At 49.2% G+C, this 24,940-nt stretch overlaps 2 protein-coding genes across 4 annotated transcripts in view; one reads left to right on the top strand and one right to left on the bottom strand.

The window, feature by feature from the left end:
- Positions 1-240: 240 nt before the first annotated feature.
- LOC116989848 (protein FAM111B-like) lies at positions 241-10,394 on the top strand. Of its 2 annotated transcripts, none has more exons than XM_033047412.1 (2): positions 241-352; positions 6,673-10,394. In XM_033047412.1, exon 2 carries the CDS (start codon positions 6,699-6,701, stop codon positions 8,505-8,507), a length of 1,809 nt encoding a protein of 602 aa, XP_032903303.1. In that variant the 5' UTR covers positions 241-352; positions 6,673-6,698; the 3' UTR covers positions 8,508-10,394. The 2 variants fall into 2 exon arrangements, with proteins under 2 accessions (XP_032903303.1, XP_032903305.1); XM_033047414.1 differs by lacking the exon at positions 241-352 and adding an exon at positions 357-494.
- A 1,618-nt stretch (positions 10,395-12,012) lies between these two features.
- Positions 12,013-24,940, bottom strand: part of cchcr1 (coiled-coil alpha-helical rod protein 1) — a 53,224-nt gene continuing 40,296 nt past the window's right edge. The window contains exons 13-17 of one of the 2 annotated variants that reach the window (XM_033047404.1): positions 23,225-23,413; positions 19,662-19,763; positions 17,293-17,444; positions 13,943-14,096; positions 12,013-12,582 (exon numbers count right to left, since the gene is read on the bottom strand). In XM_033047404.1, the coding sequence (XP_032903295.1) occupies positions 12,479-12,582; positions 13,943-14,096; positions 17,293-17,444; positions 19,662-19,763; positions 23,225-23,413 (701 nt within the window). In that variant the 3' untranslated portion in view covers positions 12,013-12,478. The remainder of the gene's footprint in view (positions 12,583-13,942; positions 14,097-17,292; positions 17,445-19,661; positions 19,764-23,224; positions 23,414-24,940) is intronic. The other variant, XM_033047406.1, reaches the window with a different exon arrangement.

Genomic DNA, 24,940 nt, shown 5'->3' with positions numbered 1-24,940 from the left:
ATGCTGGTGCCCCTAACAAAGATGGCCGCCTACCCCCGGGTTCAGTGATATTTCTGCCCCTAACAAAGATGGCCGACGCCCCCCTGGTTCAGTGACACTACTGCCCCTAACTAAGATGGCCGCCATACCCTCGGATTCAGTGACACTTCTGCCCCCAACTAAGATGGCCGCCCTACCCTAGGAATCAGTGATACTCAGTGATACTGTTGCCCCTAACTAAGATGGCCGCCTACCCCGGGTTCAGTGACGCTGGTGCCCCTAACTAAGATGGCCGCCGCTCCCCTCAGCGGCCGCGACCCGCGTTGACGCCACGTCCCGGGCCCGTTGCTGTAGTTACCGGTCGAGAGGGCAGGTGAGTGGGTGAGGGTGAGGGACCGCGGTGGAGAGAAGTCCCTCGGCAGCGCGTTGGTTGCCGGCCGGGCCGGGCCGGGCCTGGAGCCTTTGGGCGGCGGATGCAACAACTGGGCCCGGTGGAGGGGAGACCACGGCTGGAGGTAGACGCCAGATGCTGGAGTAACTCGGCGGGGACAGGCAAGGCAAGGCAGCAGCATGTGCCTCTTCCTCTTTTGGTCTCCAAATCTGAGGAAGGACATTATTGCCATAGAGGGAGTGCAGAGAAGGTTCACCAGACTGATTCCTGGGATGTCAGGACTGTCTTATGAAGAAAGACTGGATAGACTTGGTTTATACTCTCTAGAATCTAGGAGATTGAGAGGGGATCTTATAGAAACTTACAAAATTCTTAAGGGGTTGGACAGGCTAGATGCAGGAAGATTGCTCCCGATGTTGGGGAAGTCCAGGACAAGGGGTCACAGCTTAAGGATAAGGGGGAAATCCTTTAAAACCGAGATGAGAAGAACATTTTTCACACAGAGAGTGGTGAATCTCTGGAACTCTCTGCCACAGAGGGTAGTCGAGGCCACAGTTCATTGGCTATATTTAAGAGGGAGTTAGATGTGGCCCTTGTGGCTAAAGGGGATCAGAGGGTATGGAGAGAAGGCAGGTACGGGATACTGAGTTGGATGATCAGCCATGATCATATTGAATGGCGGTGCAGGCTCGAAGGGCCGAATGGCCTACTCCTGCACCTAATTTCTATGTTTCTATGTCCGGGTGGGAGGAAAGGCCCCCCTGAGACACTCCAGCATGTTGTGCCCATCTGTGGTGTAAACCAGCCTCTGTAGTTCCTTCCTGCACTGATGGGGCCGAGTTGTGGCCTCCTGCTAACCCCAGGGACAGGTCCCCTTCTCCCCACCTCTTATCCTCCTTTATCATTGACATAGAAACATAGACAATAGATGCAGGAACCAAGAACAAGGGAGGAGGACTGTCTGAACTGTATTGCCTTCCACCACAGTGAAGAATGCCTTGGTGGATGTCTGTGTTGAATTGTATTGTGCCCTTTTTTAATTGTAACACTGCATGGTAAATTACATTTCACTGCACAGTCCTCAGTGAAGACTGAAGCAGTAATTTATTCAGCTTTTACATAGAAACATAGAAATTAGGTGCAGGAGTAGGCCATTCGGCCCTTCGAGCCGGCACCGCCATTCAATATGATCATGGCTGATCATCCAACTCAGTATCCCGTACCTGCCTTCTCTCCATACCCCCTGATCCCCTTAGCCACAAGGGCCACATCTAACTCCCTCTTAAATATAGCCAATGAACTGTGGCCTCGACCACCCTCTGTGGCAGAGAGTTCCAGAGATTCACCACTCTCTGTGTGAAAAAAGTTCTTCTCATCTCGGTTTTAAAGGATTCCCCCCTTATCCTTAAGCTGTGACCCCTTGCCCTGGACTTCCCCAACATCGGGAGCAATCTTCCTGCAATCTAGCCTGTCCAACCCCTTAAGAATTTTGTAAGTTTCTATAAGATCCCCCCTCAATCTCCTAAATTCTAGAGAGTATAAACCCTGTACAACTGCAGTAGAACCTCCCTGCTCCTATACTCAAATCCTTTTGCTATGAAAGCTAACATACCATTCGCTTTCTTCACTGCCTGCTGCACCTGCATGCCTACTTTCAATGACTGGTGTACCATGACACCCAGGTCTCGCTGCATCTCCCCTTTTCCTAGTCGGCCACCATTTCCAGGGGCCCACGTTGCTCCCCCCACTCCCACCCCCAGGGGTGTATGTTATATGTTACTCCCCCCCACCCCCAGTGGTGTATGTTACTGCCCCAAGCCAAGGTGGTTGTATGTTACTCCCCCTACCCCCACTGGTTCTTGGTTTCTTGGTCCTCCAAAATATTCCAAACTGGAATTTAAACTGGAGGTGGTGAAGGGAGGGCTTAAGCCAGAAAGGGTTATTGGGAAGAAAGAGCTACTTTAAATTTAGTTGCTCGGGGGTCGCGTAACTATTGGGTTGTATGTTGCTTCTCCCACCCCCAGGGGTCCACGTTGCTCCTCCCACCCCACTGGTTGTACGTTTCTTCCCCCCCCCCCACTGGTTGTATGTTTCTCCCCCCACCCCCACTGGTTGTATGTTTCTCCCCCCACCCCCACTGGTTGTATGTTTCTCCCCCCACCCCCAGAGGTTGTATGTTGCTTCCTCCACCCACGGTGGTCCATGTTGATTCCCCCATCCCCTCACTGAGGTTTCTCATTGCATCTTTCCCCATCCTCTGGGATCCACACACTCTACTCCCCCCCCCCCCCTCCCCCCTCCCTTGAGGGTCCATGTTGCTCCCCCACCCCCTTGGAGACAACGTTGCCTTCCACCCCACCCTCTGTGGTCCACATTGGCCCCTTAACCCCCCTCCCCACCTCTCAAACTGCCAGAGACTGCTCTGAAAATAATTGAAGTAAAACTCCTCACTAGTGGTAGTTTCTGCACAAACTGTTAGTGTATTGGCTGAAGCCTCTGTCACTGGTCTGTGTGTTTAGGAAGTAGGGTTTGTGTGTGGTCTTGCTCCATCTTCTTTCATTGGAGCGGTCGCTAATGGGAATCAGAGAGAATGTGGTATTTTGATCAGAGCAACATAGGATTTGGAATCGGTTGAGGGGTAGTTGGTAAAATGCAACACTGAGTGTCAAGGTTTGCAAACGACTAACCATTCTTCCAAATAATCCACGGATGGCGGGTGTTGAGAGGGAATGTTAGGGAGATGTGGCTTCTGACTCCTCCCGAACAAACCACTTAGTCCAGAGTCAATGTAGACAAAAATGCTGGTGAAACTCAGCGGGTGAGGCAGCATCTATGGAGCAAAGGAATAGGCGACGTTTCGGGTCGAGACCCTTCTTCAGATTGATGTGGAGGGGAGGGGGGGTAAGAAGCAAGGAAGAGGCGGAGACAGTGGGCTGTGGGAGAGCTGGGAGGGGAGGGGAAGGAGGGAGAAAGCAAGGACTACCTGAAATTGGACAAGTCAATGTTTATACCGCTGGGGTGTAAACTGTCCAAGCGAAATATGAGGTGCTGCTCCTCCAATTTGCGGTGGGACTCACTCTGGCCATGGAGGAGGCCCAGGACAGAAAGGTTGGATTTGGAATGGGAGGGGGAGTTGAAGTTGTGAGCGTGTCAAGAGACAAGAGTGTTTTATTGTCATGTGTCCCAGATAGAACATTGAAATTCTTACTTGTTGCAGCACAACAGAATATGTAAACATAGTATGATATGATAAATGGCAGAGAGAAAGAGAAGTTCAGTGTGTATATATACACATACAAGCACACACACACACACACACACACACACACACATATATATTTATATACACATAGACACAAACTCAAAAAACACCAATAATAGTGCAATAATAATAATAATAATAGTCTATTGTAGTTCAGAGCTTATATGAGGTTGTAGTGTTTAATAGCCTGATGGCTGTGGGGAAGAAGTTGTTCCTGAACCGGGACGTTACAGTTTCCAGACTCCTGTACCTTCCTCCCGATGGCAGTGGTGAAATGAGTGTGTGGCCAGGATGGTGTGGGTCTCTGATGATGCTGGCTGCTTTTTTGAGGCAGCGACTCCGATAAATCCCTTCGATGGTGGGGAGGTCAGAACCGGTGATGGTCTCAAAACCATGGGAGATCGTAAGGTGGAGAGTGGAGAATTTCTTATGGTGAATGGCCAGTGGGACGTGAGAGTGCACTCCCAGTGTGAGGATGTAACTCCCCTGCTCCCAAGAAGCAGGTAGAGATGCTGCCTTACGGTGCCCGAGGCCCAGGTTGAATACTGACCTTCTGCGCGCTGTCCCTGGAACTTGGTGGGTTTCAATAGACAATAGGTTCAGGAGTAGGCCATTCGGCCCTTCGAGCCAGCACCGCCATTCATGGCTGATCATCCCCAATCAGTACCCCGTTCCTGCCTTCTCTCCATATCTCCTGACTCCGCTATCTTTAAGAGCCCTATCTAGCTCTCTCTTGAAAGTATCCAGAGAGCCACCCTCTGAGGCAGAGAATTCCCCACTCACAACTCTCTGTGTGAAAAAGTGTTTCCTCGTCTCCGTTCAAAATGGCCTACCCCTTATTCCTTCTCTCCAGAGATGCTGCCTGTCCCCGCTGAGTTACTCCAGCTTTTTGCATCGGTACCTTCGCTTGCATCCAAAGTGAAAGCTGGCTGCCTCGGAGCTAAGGTGGGGCAGGATGGGCTGGGGCTGCGGGGTGAAAAGCAAACGGCAGTCTATTTTTCAGGCGTTCAAGAGAGATCTAGATAGGGCTCTTAAAGATAGCGCAGTCAGGGGATCTGGGGAGAACGGGGTACTGATTGGGAATGATCAGCCATGATCACATTGAATGGTGGTGCTGCCTCGAAGGGCCGAATGGCCTCCTCCTGCACCTATTGTCTATTATCTATTGAATGGGCGAAGTTTCATAGAAACATAGAAAATAGGTGCAGGAGGAGGCCATTCAGCCTTTCGAGCCAGCACCGCCATTCATTGTGATCATGGCTGATCATCCCAAATCAATAACCCATGCCTACCTTCTCCCCATACCCCTTGATTACGCTAGCCCCTAGAGATCTATCTAACCCTCTCTTAAATCCATCCAGTGATTTGGCCTCCACTGCCCTCTGTGGCAGGGAATTCCACAAATTCACAACTCTCTGGGTGAATAAGTGTTTTCTCACCTTTCAGGGTCGAGACCCTTCTTCAGAGAGATGTCAGGGGAGCGGGGTACTGATTGGGGATGATCAGCCGTGATCACATTGAATGGCGGTGCTGGCTCGAAGGAGCCGAATGGCTTATTCCTGCACCTATTAAATGCCGACACACTGCACCCCCTCCACACACACCTGGATACATACATAGATACATAGAAAATAGGTACAGGAATAGGCCATTCGGCCCTTCGAGCCTGCACCGCCATTCAATATGATCATGGCTGATCATCCAACTCAGTATCCCGTACCTGCCTTCTCTCCATACCCCCTGATCCCTTTAGCCACAAGGGCCACATCTAACTCCCTCTTAAATATAGCCAATGAACTGGCCTCAACTACCCTCTGTGGCAGAGAGTTCCAGAGATTCACCACTCTCTGTGTGAAAAAGTTTCTTCTCATCTCGGTCCTAAAGGATTTCCCCCTTATCCTTAAGCTGTGACCCCTTGTCCTGGACTTCCCCAACATCGGGAACAATCTTCCTGCATCTAGCCTGTCCAACCCCATAAGAATTTTGTACGTTTCTATAAGATCCCCCCTCAATCTCCTAAATTCTAGCGAGTATAAGCCAAGTCTATCCAGTCTTTCTTCATATGAAAGTCCTGACATCCCAGGAATCAGTCTGGTGAACCTTCTCTGCACTCCCTCTATGGCTATAATGTCCTTCCTCAGATTTGGATACCAAAACTGTACGCAATACTCCAGGTGTGGTCTCACCAAGACCCTGTACAACTGCAGTAGAACCTCCCTGCTCCTATACTCAAATCCTTTTGCTATGAAAGCTAACATACCATTCGCTTTCTTCACTGCCTGCCGCACCTGCATGCCTACTTTCAATGACTGGTGTACCATGACACCCAGGTCTCGCTGCATCTCCCCTTTTCCTAATCGGCCATCAGGCAAGAGATACCGCAGCATCAAAGCCCGAACAACCAGACTGCTAAACAGCTTCTTCCCACAGGCTGTGAGGCTGCTAAACAGTCTAAAGGGTCTGAAGAAGGGTTTCGGCCCGAAACGTCGCCTATTTCCTTCACTCCATAGATGCTGCTGCACCCGCTGAGTTTCCCCAGCAATTTTGTGTACCTTCGATATTCCAGCATCTGCAGTTCCCTTTTGAACAAACAGTCACTCCACCTGAAGGTACACAAAATTGCTGGGGAAACTCAGCGGGTGCAGCAGCATCTATGGAGCGAAGGAAATAGGCGACGTTTCGGGCCGAAACCCTTCTTCAGACTCAGACTTCTTCTTCAGGTCACTCCACCTGATTCTGCTGCTTTTGCACTGACACTTTAATAACAAACTCTGGCACTGGCCACTTAAATCAACTGCCCTGGACAATTTATAACTGTTTTTACTTGCTGTTACCTGCACTTTTTTAAACTATTCCTACTGTTTTTATCAGGGACTGGATTGTTTTTATTTATGTGTGAAATGTTTCCGTTTTATGTGCGATGCTCCGGTATTCCCTGGGAAACGTCTTCTCATTTTGCACTGTACAACTGCTGCTTTGCAAGATGACAATAAAGGTTGATTGATTGATTGATTGACAATTTTTTTTTCTGTCTTCGTAGCCGAGGAAGGGCAGCAGGGGAGCAAAATGATGAGCGACGGTCTCCCGGGAGACAAGCGAAAGCTGCAGACCAGCCGGTACTCGGAGGAGTTCGTGCCGAAGAACGGGAAGATCCTGAAGAACTCGGCGGACCAGATGGACTGCGGGGCGGAGAACTTGGCGAGGAAGGAGTTCACCTTCAGCGTGTGCGGGGACCCGGACAACATCCAGTACGCCTTCACCGGCGACCCTGACGACGGCCTGATCACCGCCCTCAATTCCTCCTGCGACTTCGAGGAGAAGGTGAGGGTGGACAGCACCATCCTGGTGTACGGGGAGGGCGGGCTGAAGGGCCTGGTGAACGTGGACATCCTGTGCCGCTACCTGCCGCCGCACACGCACTTTCGCCTGCTCTTCCTGCGCTGCCCGGGCCCGGGGCGGGAGGGGGCGGGCGGCGAGTTGCGGCGACCCCCGGCGACCCGCCACGACTGCCGCCACGTCCTGTTCTACGTGGAGCCCAGTGGCCGCACGGTGGTGAACACCGCCCAGCGCATCGTGCTGTCCGACCGCATCGCCCAGGGCCAGACCAAGCTGTGCGTCCTGGGCTTCGAGGGCCAGACTGTCCGCCAGGCGCTGACCGCCGACGGCCGCTTCGACCCCCGCGTCCACGACGACACCCACAAGCTGCTGGAGAAGGTGGAGCCTCCGCGCAAGATCCAGTTCAACCACGCCGTGGACGGGCTGAACGGCCGCAGCTTCCAGGTGGAGATGAGCAGCTACAAGAAGAAGCTGCCGGGAGACGACGGGAGCGGCGGCAAGAACTGGAAGCCGAGAGCCGGCAAGGTTGCCGAGGCGTTGCCGCCGTCGGACAGCGGGCGCTACCCCTTGCCCCGGTGGCATGTGGAGGCCCGCAAAGCCGCGCTGCTCAGGTTCAAGCTGGCCGTGTCGAGGAACGCCGAGCTGGGCAACATGTCAGAGAGGCAGTACTTGAACCGGCTCCACCAAGAGGCCCAGTCGCCCATCCCAGCCCGAGCCATCCGCCGTGTGATCGAACGTCTGGCCAGCGTGGGCTGCCTCAGCTGGCAAACACCCAGTGCACAGGGGGGCGGCAGCTGTTTCTTCCTCAGGGACAGATACCTCCTCACCTCCTACCATGCCGTGGAGATGATGGTGGGGAACACCACCCCGCCCGACAGCTGGCCCGCAGCCGTCCACGACGCCGGCCAGGTCTTCTTCGGCTACGAGGAGGACGGGCAGAAGGGCCGGCCGCTCAAGCTGGCCGCCTGGCTGGAGATCTTCGACCAGGCCCTGGACTATGCCGTGCTGGAGTTGGAGGAGAGCCCGCCCGGGTTGCAGGGTCTGGCGGAACACTGCGCCCTCCTGCCGCCGGACGCCGGCAACCTCTACATCGCCGGCCACCCCGATGGGCAGGTGAAGAAAGTGTGTCCTTGCTCGCTCATGACTTGCGACCAGCAGCGGGCAGCCGGAGACTCCGCCAACCTGCTGGAAAACCTGCGGACCGCCATCGCGGGGGGAGACGCCGAGAATTACCTGCCTGACATAGTCATGGTGGCCAGCCACGCCTTCAACAGAGCCAGGTACCCCAATACAATCCTCTACAAGGCTGACTTCCACCACGCCGCCTCGGGCTCTCCCATCTTCAACGCCGACGGCCTCGTCGTTGGCCTGCACTGCGGGGGGGAGATCCACAAGAAGAACAAGGACCCCGAGAGGTTCTGCGTGGAACTTGGGCGCTCCATCAAGCTCATCGTCCACAACATGGCTTGCAAAAGCGACTCGCTGGCAACGGAAAAATCAAAGCAGTTCATCAAGGATTTGCAGAGTTCTTTCAAATGAAATGTGTCTGCCCAGAGAGAACTGACATGCCGTGACCAGGCTGGATGCTGGATGTGGACTTCCTCATGTGTGTGGGAAAAGGTGCATCTGAGTATCGTTTCAAAGGTTTCCACCTGAAAAATGAACCCATCCTTTTCAGAACAGACCCTGCGTATGTTTATTGGAATAGCGATGATTCCAATACAATTTAGTTTGCATGTGCTTTACATATTGGGGCCAATGGGGAAAACTGTACACCGAACGTTTGCCCGATGTAATAATATACATTTACCAGGGTGCTAAATACTTGAATTACGGAGTTATGAGTTTGGGAAATGCAGAGAACACATTTTCTTTATTCTAGCATTAGGTGACATTTGCTGTTCTGAAAGTTAATATGGTTAAAAAGGTATTTTGGTATTTTTGGACAGCATCTCTGGAGAAACGGAATAGGTGCCCTTCTTTGCATTTATTCCTTCTCTCCAGACCCTCTGAGTTTCCGCAGCTTTTTATGTCTATCGCCTGTTTAAACCTGCATCTGCAGTTTCTTCCTACACACTAACAATCCCCATCATTCCAACGTTCCCCTCCATCTTAATCTCCAAAGGTTGTGTGTTTTTTTGCAAATTGCCGGTCCCAGAGCAGCTTAAAAACCCCAATAACAAACAACTTGCTAATAATTCATCGAGTTTAGAAATCAGGTCAGATTGGGCAGGTTTACTGGCTCCAGCCAGATTGGGCAGCTATTCTCGTCTCTTGTCAAAATGTTTACAAGATCTCGTTTCTTCTAAAAGAATGCCTTCATTTAAGGTTTTTGTTGTCTGTTTTTGCATTTTTATGTCATTTACAAGGCATTAAAAAAAATTAAATGCAAAGTTAGCCTTCTGTCACTGACCACATGATTTAGTTTTCCCCTTGTATAATCTAGGATAATGTCCAGGAAAGTTGCTTAAAAGGACAGTGGTCCCTCCTTGTTTTATAATTTTTTTTCTTTTAGACTTGTGTCCATGCAGTAAATTTGTCAATTAACAAATGGTGATAATAACAAGTTTAATTTGGCTTCTTCAGTTGCAATTTCTTGCCTCGAGCACAGATTTATTTTCAACCCCCCCCCCCAAATGTATATATTGGCATCTAGTCTATTTACATTTATAGAAATGACTTCTGCTCAAGATTCTTGCCAGTCAGAGCAAGATGTTAATGAAGCCTAGAATAGTACAGGAAGTGGCCCTTTGGCTCATAATATCTGAGCTGAAAACGATTACAGGTTATTCTGCAGTTCCTTGTTTCTACATTTTACCCCATGCCAGAGGAAGAGTATTTACACTTTTTTTCCCCCTGCCCTCCTTTGGCAATGTCTCCCCTCATTATTTTTTCAGGCTACGTAGTTAACAAATCTTTGTCTCTGGATGTTCTCGAGAGTGTAACCAGAAATGAATATGGTGGGATCGCGGAACAGAGGCGACTTGCCTAAGCGGGATTAGATAAGGAAAGTGAAACAGGTTCTAATGATGGGGTTACTTGCGTCAATCGGATGCATGAAATCTGGTTGCTTTGTTTATTTGTCTAAACCCAAAGATGCAATGATCAATTGTTCCATTTTGCTTGCCTTCAAACTCAACACGGGACTGGCAATGAAACCAGTCTGTGACTCAAAGAATCAAGTACTGTATTAATTTCTGAGCCAGATGGGCTGATGATGATTCATGAAAGTATTTAGGTGATTATTTACAGTTTAAGCCGGGGTCAAAGTTATGCCTTTTCTTTGTAAAGCGGAGTTAAACACCTGGGTTATTGCATGTCATATTTTCACATTTGGATTTATTTTAGTATTGAGTTTGTTTCAAAGTCGTGTTCCTCAGCACTATAAACATGTTATTTACAATTAAAAAAATCTGGCAAACCTGATTATTGTCTTTCAAATATAATATAGTGCACATAATATATACGAGTTTTCAAACTAACATTAGCGCTTTGTAAAAGGCCCGCTTCAAAAAATAGTTGAGAATTTATAAAATTCCTGATCTGAATAGTTTAAATAAAGCAAGTTTTAGGGATATTGATGCATACTTAAGTTTAAAAGTACACGGTGAGCATAAGTGATAGGAGTAGAATGAGGCCATTCGGCCCATTCAATCGTGGCTGACCTATCTCTCTCCTAACCCCATTCTTCAGCCTTCGCCCCATAACCTCTGACACCCGTACAAATCAAAAATCTATCAATCTCTTCCTTAAATATATTCACTGGCTTTGCCCCCACAGCCTTCTGTGGCAGAGTTCCACAGATTCACCACCTTCTGACGAAAGAAATTCATCCTCATCTCCTTTCTAAAAGAACGTCCTTTAATTCTGAGGCTGTGACCTCCAGTCCTGGACTCTGCCACCGGTGGGAACATCCTCTCCACATCCATTCCATCCAAGCCTTTCACTATTAACATAGAAAATAGGTGCAGGAGGAGGCCATTCGGCCCTTCGAGGCAGCACCGCCATTCATTGCGATCATGGCTGATCGTCCCCAATCAATAACCCGTATCTGCCTTCTCCCCATATTCCTTGATTCCACTAGCCCCTGGAGCTCTATCTAACTCTCTTAAATCCATCCGGAGATTTGGCCTCTACTGCCCTCTGTGGCAGGGAATTCCACAAATTCACAACTCTCTGGGTGAAAAAGTTATTTCTCACCTCAGTCTTAAATGGCCTCCCCTTTATTCAAATGCCCCTGTCCCACTTAGGAAACCTGAACGGAAACCTCTGGAGACTTTGCGCCCCACCCAAGGTTTCCGTGCGGTTTCCGGAGGTTGCAGGTAGTGGAAGCAGGTAGGGAGACTGACAAAAACCTCCGGGAACCGCACGGAAACCTTGGGTGGAGCGCAAAGTCTCCAGAGGTTCCCGTTCAGGTTTCCTAAGACTGTGGCCCCTGGTTCTGGACTTGCCCAACATTGTACATATTCTGTATGTTTCAATGAAGATCCCCCCCCACCCCCCCTCATTCTTCTGAGCTCCAGCAAATACAGGCCCTGAGACATCAAATTCTCATCATATGTTAACCTACTAATTCTTGGGATCATTCTTGTAAACCTCCTCTGGACCGTCTCCAGACCCTGTCCATTTCCCTTGAGCTCCTGACTGCCCTTTATCACTATGATCTATATCATCTGGTGTTCAGAGGCTGAAAACATGGTGCTGTTTATTGGTGTTAAATTAACTCTATCCCGGCAGTCACGGTGGCGCAGCGGTAGAGTTGCTGCCTTACCACAAACGCAGCGCCGGAGACCCGGGTTCCATCCCGACTACGTTTGCAGGTTCTCCCCGTGACAAGCGTGGGTTTTCCCCGAGATCGTCCGTTTCCTCCCACACTCCAAAGACGTACAGGTTTGTAGGTTAATTGGCTTGGTATAAATGTAGAAGAATTGTCCCCGTAGGATAGTGTTAATGTGCGGGGATCGCTGGTCGGCGCGGACCCGGTGGGCCGAAAGGGCCTGTTTCCGCGCTGTATCTCTAAACTAAAAATGAAACTAACGGAAGGCACATTTTTAAATTGTTTTTATTTTTTAAAGTTTCTGTGGTTCTCTTTCAATTTTACAATGAAGCGCCGGCTGTAGTGTTGAAACATGCTTAATCATTTTACTCGTGATATGTCATCTGATGTTTACTGATGAAGCATCGGCTCATACCGCTGAGATTTGCTTCGTCATGTTATTGGTGGTCTAATGCTTGCTGTGATGGCGGTCTGCAGGGGTCCCAGCCTTGCAGCTACTGCCTCAGTCACACTATCGATCCTCACATGACTCCCTATGCGAGGCCCACTCGATACAAAAGGCGCTCGGAAACCACTGCGATGAAGAACTGCCTCAACACTCTCTGGGAGAAGCGAGCTCCAATCTTCATCACTTTCCATCCACTCGTCTTGTTCGTGGAAGTCTTTGGTCGGCCGCGAGCATTGGCCAGTCGGTGATCTTCAAGGAGGCGGCTTGGATTTCCCTATCTTCCGCCTAATCTGTCCTTTCCTCCTCGTCAGTCATCTCCCTCTCCTCTTGGTCAGCGATCACTGCTGCACTCAGAGCCTGCAGTTCGTCCAGCACCTCTGCAAGAGAATCTGGAAGAGTAAAATAACCTATTACTCTACAGCTTTCATGACCCTTGATTTCCCTCTCTCCCCGTCCCTCCCCCTTCCCAGTTCTCGAACCTGTCTGACCAAAGATCAAAGAAGGCTAAGATAGACCACTCCTGCAAAATCCAATGGACAGATTTGTAGTGTAGTACGCAACGGAGCGGAACGTCCGCCATTTTAGGAACCCGACTTCCCTTACGCCTCTTGGTGTTGCGGGGGAACAGTATGTGTTTGTGATATAGCTCATCTACCAATTCACCAATTCACATCTTTTTGTTGATTTTCTTTTACAATGTTTTCCTCCCTGCTAATTCAATCGGTTTCTGCCCATTTCCCTCCCATCCTTCCTCCCCATCCCCTTGCTCTAGTATCTGAGTCTGACTGCCCCCTGATTACATGTTATTCTCTGTTTGCTTTGTTGTCACCTTCTCCTAGCTAACAATGATCTATTCCACACGTTCCGTGATTTCCCCATCTCTTTTGATGTCTCGTTTTCACACCTCACCCTCTCCCCTGACTCTCAGTGTGAAGAAGGGTCTTGACCTGAAACATCACCCATTCCTTCTATCCAGAGATGCTGCCTGTCCCGCTGAGTTATTCCAGCATTTAGAGTCTATCTTTGGTGAAAGGCACGTTTAATACTAGCTGACGCTAGGCGCAACCTCATACAAATGACATTGTTATGATCTAGAAACAAAGAACTGCAGATGCTGGTTAATACACAACAGGATGGAAAGTGCTGGAGTAACTCAGATAATAAACAATGGACAATAGGTGGAGGAGTAGGCCATTTGGCCCTTCGAGCCAGCACCGCCATTCAATGTGATCATGGCTGATCATCCCCAATCAGTACCCCGTTCCTGCCTTCTCCCCATATCCCCTGACTCCGCTATCTTTAAAAGCTCTATCTAACTCTCTCTTGAAAGCATCCAGAGAACTGGCCTCCACTGCCTTCTGAGGCAGAGAATTCCACAGACTCACAACTCCCTGGGTGAAAATGGTTCTCCTCATCTCCGTTCTAAATGGCCTACCTTTTATTCTTAAACTGTGGCCCCTGGTTCTGGACTCCCCCACCATGTTTCCTGCCTCTCGTGTGTCCAATCCTTTAATAACCTTATATGTTTCAATTTGATGCCCTTCTAAATTCCAGAGTATACAAGCACTGCCGCTCCACTCTTGACATATGACAAAACTGACATTGCAGCACCATTTCATGTACAACTTTCATGTATTTTGTGTTTTTATGACTGTGGGCAGATCAACTTCCCTCCTGGGATAAATAAAGTTCTATTGTATCGTATTTTCTGTTGCCATTGTTATCGGGACACTGAATGGCCATTGTTACCTTTGCTGGAGTCCTTGGCTCTGGGTCTCGATGCCTGTGGCGGCTGTAGGGGTCTCGGTGGCTCCTGTTGATCAGACAGAGCAGCGGAGGTGTGTACAGCTGCAGCCCGATTTCTCTTGAACTGGCCGAGCAGCCCTTCCTGTCTCAGCGTGGCCTGCCGGACAAGAAAATCACAACATTCCTGGTCATGTGTCCCCAGGGAATGAAGCCGGGTGTCGGCTCCGTGGGAACATGGACAAGGGAGAGCCAGTGGATGTAGTGTACCTGGACTTTCACAAAGCATTTGATAACATCCCGCATAGATTAGTGGGCAAAATTAGGGCACATGGTATTGGGGGTAGAGTGCTGACATGGATAGAAAATTGGTTGGCAGACAGGAAACAAAGATTAGGGATTAACACGTCCCTTTCAGAATAGCAGGCAGTGACTAGTGGGGTACCGCATCGCTCAGTGCTGGGACCGCAGCTATTTACAATATATATCAATGATTTAGATGAAGGGATTAAAAGTAACATTAGCAAATTTGCAGATGACACAAAGCTGGGTGGCAGTGTGAACTGTGAGGAGGATGCTATGAGAATGCAGGGTGACTTGGACAGGTTGGATAGCAGTAACAGGATCGGTCTGAATCAGCATGATTTACGAAAGGGAAATCATGCTTGACTAATTTTCTGGATTTTTTTTGAGGATGTAACTAGGAAAATGGACAATGGAGAGCCAGTGGATGTAGTGGCTTGTTGGCCTTCATATCAAGAGGAATCGAATATAGGAGCAAAGAGGTCCTTCTGCAGTTGTACAGAGCCCTAGTGAGACCACACCTGGAATATTGTGCGCAGTTTTGGTCTCCAAATTTGAGGAAGGACATTCTTACTATTGAGGGAATGCAGCGTAGATGCACAAGGTTAATTCCCGGGAGAGCTAGATAGGGCTCGTAAAGATAGCAGAGTCAGGGGATATGGGGAGAAGGCAGGAACGGGGTACTGATTGTGGATGATCAACCATGATCACATTGAATGGCGGTGCCGGCTCGAAAGGTCGAACGCTCCTGCACCTATTGTCTATAACACAGGAGCGCTCTGCAGTGAGGTTGCTGATTACAGTGCTGGAGTAACTCAGCAGGTCAGGCAGCAGCTCTGGAGAACATGGGTAGGTGACGCTTCAGGTTGAGACTCTTCTTCAGATATCCGACCCGAAACTTTATCAATCCATGTTCTCTAGAGATGCTGCCTGACTTACTGAGTTACTCCAGCACTTTGTGTTCTTATGTCCTAGGGACGGCAGAGTGGCGCAGGGGTAATGATGATGCCTCTCAGCGCTAGAGACCCAGGTTCGATCCCGACTACAGGTGCTGTCTGTACGGATGTTGCATGTTCTCACAGTGACTGCGTGAATTTTCTCCGGGTCTCCGGTTTCCTTCCCACACTACAAATGCGTGCGGGTTTGTAGGTTAATTGGCTTCGGTAAAATTGTAAATTTTCCCCTGGTGTGTTGGATAGTGTTAAAGGGCCTGTCCCACTTTCACGACCTAATTCACGACCTCTGCCGAGTTTGCCCTTGACTCATACGCAGCATGGTCGTCACGAGGTCGTAGGAGCTCATAGGTAGGTAGTAGGAGGTTGTGATGCTAGTCGTAGGTACTCGTGGCATCAAGTAGGTCGGGGCTTTTTTTTCAACATGATGAAAAATGTCCACGAGAAAAAGAGGCTGTGAATTAGGTTGTGAAAGTGGGACAAGGCCCTTTAGGGTGCAGGGATCTCTGGTCAGCGTGGACTCGGTGGGCCGATTGGCCTGTTTCCACACTGTATCTCCGAACTAAAACAAAAAAACTAAACTCAGCGGGTCAGGCAGCATCTCTGGAGAACATGGATAGGCGACTTTTCGGGACAGAATCAGTCTTCTGGTCCCAACCCAAAACGTTATCCATCTATATTCTCTAGAGATGCTGCCTGACCCGCTGAGTTACTCCAGCACTCTGTGTCCCATCAAGTATTAACCAGCATCTGCTATTCGTTGTTTGTTCATCCCAATTTTCCTAGGACTGGGATAAGGGCCTCACGTTTCACTGGAGACCTTCGGACTTTATTTAAGAAGGAACTGCAGATGCTGGAAAAATCGAAGGTAGACAAAAATGCTGGAGAAACTCAGCGGGTGAGGCAGCATCCATGGAGCGAAGGAACAGGTGATGTTTTGGGTCGAGGCCCTTGTTCAGACTGATCAGGGGGCGGTGGGAAGAAGTAAGGAAGAGGCGGAGACAGTGGGCCCCGCACTTCAACTCCCCCTCCCATTCGACCCTAAACATCACCTATTCCTTCGCTCCGTAGATGCTGCCTCACCCACTGAGTTTCTCCAGCATTTTTGTCCACCTTCGGACTATATTTGATTGGACTTCACTGGCTTTGTCTTGCACTATTCACGTTATTCCATTGGTTGTGTATCTGTACATTCTGAATGGCTTGATTGTAATCATGTATCGTCTTTCCGCTGACTGGTTAGCACGCAACAAAAGCTTTTCACTGTACCTCGGTACCCGCGACATAAACTTAACTGACTAACGAGTGTGGGTGATTCAAACCCGGGCTGATTTAGGGATAGGGGTACGAATTAGACTTTAGAGGACCATTTGCAGATGTTGGGGGGAGTCCAGAACCAAGGGTCACACAGTTTAAGAATAAGGGGCAGGCCATATGTTGATAGAATGGAACGGCTGGGCTTGTATACCCTGAAATTTAGAAGGATGAGAGGGTATCTTATTGAAACATTTGATTATTAAAGGATTAGACATGCCAGAGGCAGGAAACATGTTCCTGATGTTGGGGGAGTCCAGAACAAGGGGTCACACAGTTTAAGAATAAGGAGCAGGCCATTTTGGACTGAGATTAAGAAAAACCTTTTTAGATTAGATTAGATTAGATAGATATAATTTATTGCCACACAGCCAGGCTGGTGGAAATTTGGGTTGTCTGCAGCGATACAGGAGAGAGTTGTGAATCTGTGGAATTCTTTGCCACAGAAGGCAGTGGAGGCCGATTCACTGGATGTTTTCAAGAGTTAGATTTAGCTCTTTGGGCTAAAGGAATCAAGGGATATGGGGAAAAAGCAGGAACGGGGTACTGATTTTAGATCCGCCATGACCCTATTGAATGGTGGTGCTGGCTCGAAGGGCCGAATGGCCTACTCCTGCACCTATTTTTCTCTGTTTCTATGAGTCCGCGCCGACCAGCGATCCCCGTACACTAGCACTATCCTACACAGTTGGGGCAATTTACAATGTTACCAAAGCCAATAGCGACAGGTGCGAGGATCAGTTGGTCAGTGAGAATAAAGAAGCATTGAGCCAGGGAACCACTCACCACCAGCAGGGTCTTGTCCCTCTGCAGCTGGCGCAGCTGTCCGCTCAGCAGCTGCCTCTCCTGCTTGTGCTGCTCCTCCTGGAGCTTCCCGCAGGCTTCCAGCCTCTCCTTGTCCCGGGCTGCCTGGCGATCCGCTTGACGGAGAGCCACAACTGGATGCGTGAGAAAGCAAAACAACGTGACTGGCAAGTTGGGACAAGGGGCAGTACACTGGGTTTTAGTCCCCTAGTGAGACCACACCTGGAGTATTGTGTGCAGTTTTGGTCCCCTAATTTGAGGAAAGACATTCTTGCCTTTGAGGAAATGCAGCATAGGTTCACCAGGTTAATTCCCGGGATGGCGGGACTATCATATGCTGAGAGAATGGAGCATCTGGGCTTGTATACTCTGGAATTTAGGATGAGAGGGGATCTTATTGAAACATATAAGATTGTTAAGGGTTTGGACACGCTAGAGGCGGGAAACATGTTCCCGATGTTGGGGGGAGACCAGACCCAGGGGCCACAGTTTAAGAATAAGGGGTAAGCCATTTAGAACGGAGACGAGAAAACACTTTTTCACACAGCGAGTTGTGAGTCTGTGGAATTCTCTGCCTCAGAGGGCGGTGGAGGCCGGTTCTCTGGATACTTTCAAGAGAGAGCTAGATAGGGCTCTTAAAGATAGCGGAGTCAGGGGATATGGGGAGAAAGCAGGAACGGGGTACTGATTGGGGATGATCAGCCATGATCACATTGAATGGCGGTGCTGGCTCGAAGGGCCGAATTGTCTATTGTCTAAAATAAGTGCGGGAGGAGGCCATTTGGCCCTTCGAGCCAGCACCACCATTCATTGTGATCATGGCTGATCATCCACAATCAATAACCCGTGCCTGCCTTCTCCCCATAACCCTTGATTCCACTAGCCCCTGGAGCTCTGTCTAACTCTCTTTCAAATTCATCCAGTGAATTGGCCTCCACTGCCTTCTGTGGACACCATGTCATAGGAAAGGTGTCAAGCTGGAAAGGATTCAGAGAAGATTTACGAGGATGTTGCCAGGACTCGAGGGTGTGAGCTATAGGGAGAGGTTGAGCAGGCTGGGTCTCTATTCCTAGTCCTGGCGAGATCCTCGTAAATCTATTCTGAAGCCTTTCAACCGTGGCAATATATTTCCTATAACATGGTGCCCCTGAACAGAACACAATATACTCCTCCTGTGCTCTGAGATCTTTGTTAGCAGCTGACCGAGTTTGGTCGCAAGAACGGAGTGGGGAGGGTGAACGGGAGGCACGAGGGGGATGCGTGTGGGGGGGAGAGGTAGGTGTGGGCAATGTTGGAGGCTGGGGGGCTTGGACAACCGTCGGAAGGGCCGTCAGGGAGCAACTGATGAAATCAGGAATTGGTTCTCGAGTGAAGAGCGGAGGCTCTTGGTTGAAGATAAGACACAAAATGCCGGAGTAACTCAGCGGGACAGGCAGCGTCTCTGGAGAGAAGGAATGGACCGACGTTTTGGGGTCGAGATCCTTCTTCAGACCCGTCTCGACCCGAAACGTCACCCATTCCTTCTCTCCAGAGGTCAAGTCAAGTCAAGTTTATTTATCACAAGATGTGCAGTGAAATGAAAGTGGCAATGCCTGCGGATTGTGCAAAAAACAACAGAACACAATAGAACAGAATCAGTATTTACATTATTAGAAAAAAAAACAGCAATTTAAAAAAGACACAACACAACAGTAAATAAGTCCCTGGTGGGATCAGAGTTTACAGTCCTGACGGCCTGTGAGAAGAAAATCCGTCTCATCCTCTCTGTTTTCACAGCATGACAGCGGAGGCGTTTGCCTGACCGTAGCAGCTGGAACAGTCCGTTGCTGGGGGGGTAGGGGTCCCCCATAATGTTGCTGGCTCTGGATCTGCACCTGCAGGGGGGTGAGTGTAGTTCCCATGGTGTGTTCGGCCGAACGCACTACTCTCTGCAGAGCCTTCCTGTCCTGGGCAGAGCTGTTCCCAAACCAGATTGTGATGTTGCCGGACAAGATGCTTTCTACAGCCGCTGAGTAGAAGCACTGGAGGATCCTCAGAGAGACTGAATGATCCTCAGAGGTGCTGCCTGTCCCGTGTGTTTGCGTCTAAGTTCGATTTTAAACCAGCATCTGCAGTTCTTTCCTGCACAAGGCTCTCGGCAGATCAGCTTGGGAGGGGCTGGAGGAAGAGGGAGATGAGGGGTAGGGGCATGGAGGGAAGGGGAAGGTATGAACAAGACGTCGGAGATGAACTGAGAACGTTGGTCCATGGGGGAGGGTGGGGGGGGAGGAGGCTGAGGGAGTGGGAGGGGGAGCTATTCCACCACTGGTTCACCACCCCCCTGGAGGAGGGGGGAAGGGGGTCCCACTCACCAGCCTTGGCGTGCTCCCTGCGGGCCTCGTTCAGATGCTTCTCCATCTCCGACAGCTGCTCGGCCATGAGGCTCTCCGCCGCCGCCACCTTCTCCTGCAGCGCTGTGGGGAACAAGTCAAGTCAAGTCAAGAGAGCTTTATTGTCTTGTGTCCAAGATAGGGCAATGACATTCTTGCTTGCTGCAGCACAACACAATATGTAAACATAATACAGTACAGGAGATAAAAGTTCAGTGTGTCTATATACCATAGACCAGTGGTTCTCAACCTTTTTTCAGTGATGTGCCCCCTGTGAAATATTTTTTCAGCCAAGTACCCCCTAACCAGCGCAAAAATATAGGCCTACATATATGTAGGCCTATATTTTAAAATCTCACGTACCCCCTGGAGTGCTTTCATAGCAAAAGGATTTGAGTATAGGAGCAGGGAGGTTCTACTGCAGTTGTACAGGGTCTTGGTGAGACCACACCTGGAGTATTGCGTACAGTTTTGGTCTCCAAATCTGAGGAAGGACATTATAGCCATAGAGGGAGTGCAGAGAAGGTTCACCAGACTGATTCCTGGGATGTCAGGACTTTCATATGAAGAAAGACTGGATAGACTTGGCTTATACTCGCTAGAATTTAGGAGATTGAGAGGGGATCTTATAGAAACGTACAAAATTCTTAAGGGGTTGGACAGGCTAGATGCAGGAAGATTGTTCCCGATGTTGGGGAAGTCCAGGACAAGGTTAAGGATAAGGGGGAAATCCTTTAGGACCGAGTTGAGAAGAAACTTTTTCACACAGAGAGTGGTGAATCTGTGGAACTCTCTGCCACAGAGGGTAGTTGAGGCCAGTTCATTGGCTATATTTAAGAGGGAGTTAGATGTGGCCCTTGTGGCTAAAGGGATCAGGGGGTACGGAGAGAAGGCAGGTACGGGATACTGAGTTGGATGATCAGCCATGATCATATTGAATGGCGGTGCAGGCTCGAAGGGCCGAATGGCCTACTCCTGCACCTATTTTCTATGTATCTATGTATCTACGTACCGCCAGGGGTACGCGTACCCCCATTTGAGAACCACTGCCATAGACCATATATATACACAATAAATAAACAGACAAAGTGAAACAGACTGTTATAGTTCAGAGTTTGTTTGATGGTGAGTTTAATAGCCTGATGGCTGTGGGGAAGCAGCTATTCCTGAACCTGGATGTTGCAGATTTCAGGCTCCTGTACCTTCTTCCCGATGGCAACGGGGAGATGAGTGTGTGGCCAGGATGGTGTGGGTCTCTGATAATGTTGGTAGCCTTTTTGAGGCAGCGACTGCGATAGATCCCCTTCGATGGTGGGGAGGTCAGATTTCCCAGTCACTTCCTGGTCGAAGATACGTATTTTCTCTGCCGCATCTTCGCCCCCCCCCCCCCAGCGGCCTACCAGCTGGATTGTGGCGGCCTTTCCTACCAGAGACTGGCCAGAGCTTCAACAGCGGCGCAGCACTGAATTCCATCGCGGAGCGGGCCGATGCCTTACCGGGGATCACCACGTTGAAGCTCCGGAGTGTTGGGCCTGCTGCTTTAACACCGTGGAGCTGTGGTTTGACCGTGGAGCTTCCGGCCTCGGGGCGGCGCTGAATTTAACATCGCGGAGTCCTGGGATCCTTTGACGGGGGTCGCCGGTGTTAGAGCTCGGCCTGTGGACTTCGGGAGCCGCGGTCTCCAGTAAGAAGCGGCTGAATCTCATGTAGATAGGGTGGTAAAGAAAGCTTTTGGTGTGCTGGCCTTTATAAATCAGAGCATTGAGTATAGAAGTTGGGATGTAATGTTAAAATTGTACAAGGCATTGGTGAGGCCAATTCTGGAGTATGGGGTACAATTTTGGTCGCCTAATTATAGGAAGGATGTCAACAAAATAGAGAGAGTACAGAGGAGATTTACTAGAATGTTGCCTGGGTTTCAGCAACTAAGTTACAGAGAAAGGTTGAACAAGTTAGGGCTTTATTCTTTGGAGCGCAGAAGGTTAAGGGGGGACTTGATAGAGGTTTTTAAAATGATGAGAGGGATAGACAGAGTTGAAGTGGAAAAGCTTTTCCCACTGAGAGTAGGGAAGATTCAAACAAGGGGACATGACTTGAGAATTAAGGGACTGAAGTTTAGGGGTAACATGAGGGGGAACTTCTTTACTCAGAGAGTGGTAGCTGTGTGGAATGAGCTTCCAGTGAAGGTGGTGGAGGCAGGTTCGTTTTTATCATTTAAAAATAAATTGGATAGTTATATGGATGGGAAAGGAATGGAGGGTTATGGTCTGAGCGCAGGTATATGGGACTAGGGGAGATTATGTGTTCGGCACGGACTAGAAGGGTCGAGATGGCCTGTTTCCGTGCTGTAATTGTTATATGGTTATATGATTCGGAAACTCCAAGCCGCTGAGAGTGTTCTTCCGTTCTGACGTCGGAGCTCCGATCATCCCGGCGAGGGGGCCTGAACATCGGGCCCCCGTAGTGGCGACTGCGGAGGGTTCAATGGCTCCGACCACGGGTGAACATAGAGGAAGATGACTGAACTTTAGTGCCTTCCCTCACAGTGGGAAACGTTGATTCAGCTGTGTGGGGATGTCCATGTTAAATTCTATCGTGTATTGTGTTATTTTTATTCGTATGGCTGTATGGCAACTCAAATCTCACTGTACCAATTGGTGCATGTGACAATAAATGTAACTTGAACTTGAATAGAGGCAAATGCATAAATGGCGGGTCTTTGTCCCAAACATTGTTAGTGCAAGGGGCACAAAGAGACAGCTTTCACTGCCAACAGGCCCCAGTCACCCGTTGCATTCAAACATATAAGATTGTCATTGAAACATAAAAGATTGTTAAGGGTTTGGACACACTAGAGCAGTGGTTCCCAACGTGGGGCGTACGCCCCACAGGGGGGCAATTTGATTTTTAAGGGGGCAATTGAGCCAATCCACAAATATTTCAATATTCTAATATAGAAATTTTCTCTCTCTTTATTACCTGTGAATACTCTTTTATTATCATATTTCTTTTGAAGCTTGTTTAAACCAAGGTATTGGCTTTTTAAGCATCTTCAGCTGAAACGGAGTTCACTTTTTAAATGATAAGAATTATATATCACCACATGGGGGGGGCATCAGGATTTTAGAGGTGATTAGGTGGGGCATGGCCAAAAAAAGGTTGGGAACCACTGCACTAGAGGCAGGAAACATGTTCCCGATGTTGGGGGAGTCCAGAACCAGGGGCCACAGTTTAAGAATAAGGGGTCGGCCATTTAGAACGGAGATGAGGAAACACTTTTTCTCACAGAGAGTTGTGAGTCTGTGGAATTCTCTGCCTCAAGAGGGCGGTGGAGGCCGGTTCTCTGGATGCTTTCAAGAGAGAGCTAGATAGAGCTCTTAAAGATAGCGGAGTCAGGGGATATGGGGAGAAGGCAGGAACGGGGGTACTGATAGGGGATGATCAGCCATGATCACATTGAATGGCGGTGCTGGCTGGAAGGGCCGAATGGCCTCCTCCTGCACCTGTTGTCTATTGTCTATTGCATTGGCGACGGTGGTACTCACCCTCTTGGTACGCCCCCTGCTGGCTGCACAGCTCCCGACGCAGGGTCTCGGCGGTCTCCTGAGTTTCCTCCACCTCACGCTGGGCTTCGGTCAGCTGCTCGGTCAGTCTCTGCTGCGCCTGCACCTTCTCCGCCAACGCCTCCTGCAGTCGCCCCGACGCGGCCAGGCAGTCCTTCGTCTCTGCCTCGACTAAATCCACGACAGGGAAAAGAGAACGGAGAAAATGTCACCGCTGTCATGAAGTTTCATGCGGATAAATGTGAGGTTATCCACTTTGGTAGCAAAAACAGGAAGGCAGATTACTATCTAAATGGCGTCAAGTTGGGAAAAGGGGACGTACAACGGGATCTGGGGGTCCTTGTCCATCAGTCTATGAAAGTAAGCATGCAGGTACAGCAGGCAGTGAAGAAAGCGAATGGCACGTTGGCCTTCATAACAAGAGGAGATGAATTTTGGAGCAAAGAGGTCCTTCTGCAGTTGTACAGGGCCCTAGTGAGACCACACCTGGAGTATTGTGTGCAGTTTTGGTCCGCTAATTTGAGGAAGGACATTCTTGCTATTGAGGGAGTGATATAGGTTTACATGGTTAATTCCCGGGATGGCGGGACTGTCATATGCTGAGAGAATGGAGCGGCTGGGCTTGTACACTCTGGAGTGTAGAAGGAAGAGAGGGGATCTTGAATTATGATTATGAAACAAAACTGGCAGGGAACATAAAAACTGACTGCAAAAGTTTTTATAGATATGTCAAGAGGAAAAGATTAGTTAAAACAAATGTAGGTCCCTTGCAGTCAGAAACAGGTGAATTGATCATGGGGAACAAGGACATGGCAGACCAATTAAATAACTACTTTGGTTCCGTCTTCACTAAGGAAGACATAAATAATCTGCCGGAAATAGCAAGAGACCGGGGGTTAAATGAGATGGAGGAACTGAGTGAAATCCAGGTTAGCCGGGAAGTGGTGTTGGGTAAATTGAATGGATTAAAGGCCGATAAATCCCCAGGGCTGGATAAGTTGCAGCCCAGAGTACTTAAGGAAGTAGCCGCAGAAATAGTGGATGCATTAGTGATAATTTTTCAAAATTCTTTAGATTCTGGAGTAGTTCCTGAGGACTGGAGGGTAGCTAATGTAACCCCACTTTTTAAAAAGGTAGCGAGAGAGAAACCGGGAAATTACAGACCAGTTAGTCTAACATCGGTAGTGGGGAAAATTCTGGAGTCAGTTATTAAAGATGGGATAGCAGCACATTTGGAAAGTGGTGAATTCATTGGACAAAGTCAGCATGGATTTATGAAAGGCAAATCAAGTCTGACGAATCTTATAGAATTTTTCGAGGATGTAACTAGTAGAGTGGATAAGGGAGAACCAGTGGATGTGTTGTATCTGGACTTTCAGAAGGCTTTCGACAAGGTCCCATATAAGAGATTAGTATACAAACTTAAAGCACATGGTATTGGGGGTTCAGTATTGATGTGGATAGAGAACTGGCTGGCAGACAGGAAGCAAAGAGTAGGAGTAAACGGGTCCTTTTCAGAATGGCAGACAGTGACTAGTGGGGTACCGCAAGGCTCACTGCTGGGACCCCAGCTATTTACAATATATATTAATGATCTGGATGAGGGAATTGAATGCAACATCTCCAAGTTTGTGGATGACACGAAGCTGGAGGGCAGTGTTAGCTGTGAGGAGGATGCTAGGAGGCTGCAAGGTGACT

Source organism: Amblyraja radiata, chromosome 30, assembly GCF_010909765.2.
Source record: "Amblyraja radiata isolate CabotCenter1 chromosome 30, sAmbRad1.1.pri, whole genome shotgun sequence".
In the NCBI taxonomy this organism is placed as follows: domain Eukaryota; kingdom Metazoa; phylum Chordata; class Chondrichthyes; order Rajiformes; family Rajidae; genus Amblyraja; species Amblyraja radiata.
The sequence above is the reverse complement of the archived record's forward strand: the minus strand, read 5'-3'. Positions and strand labels throughout refer to the sequence as shown.

Bases quoted from the DNA above. Each gene is read 5' to 3' on its own strand.
- LOC116989848 (XM_033047412.1), top strand. From the start codon at position 6,699: ATGATGAGCGACGGTCTCCCGGGAGACAAGCGAAAGCTGCAGACCAGC.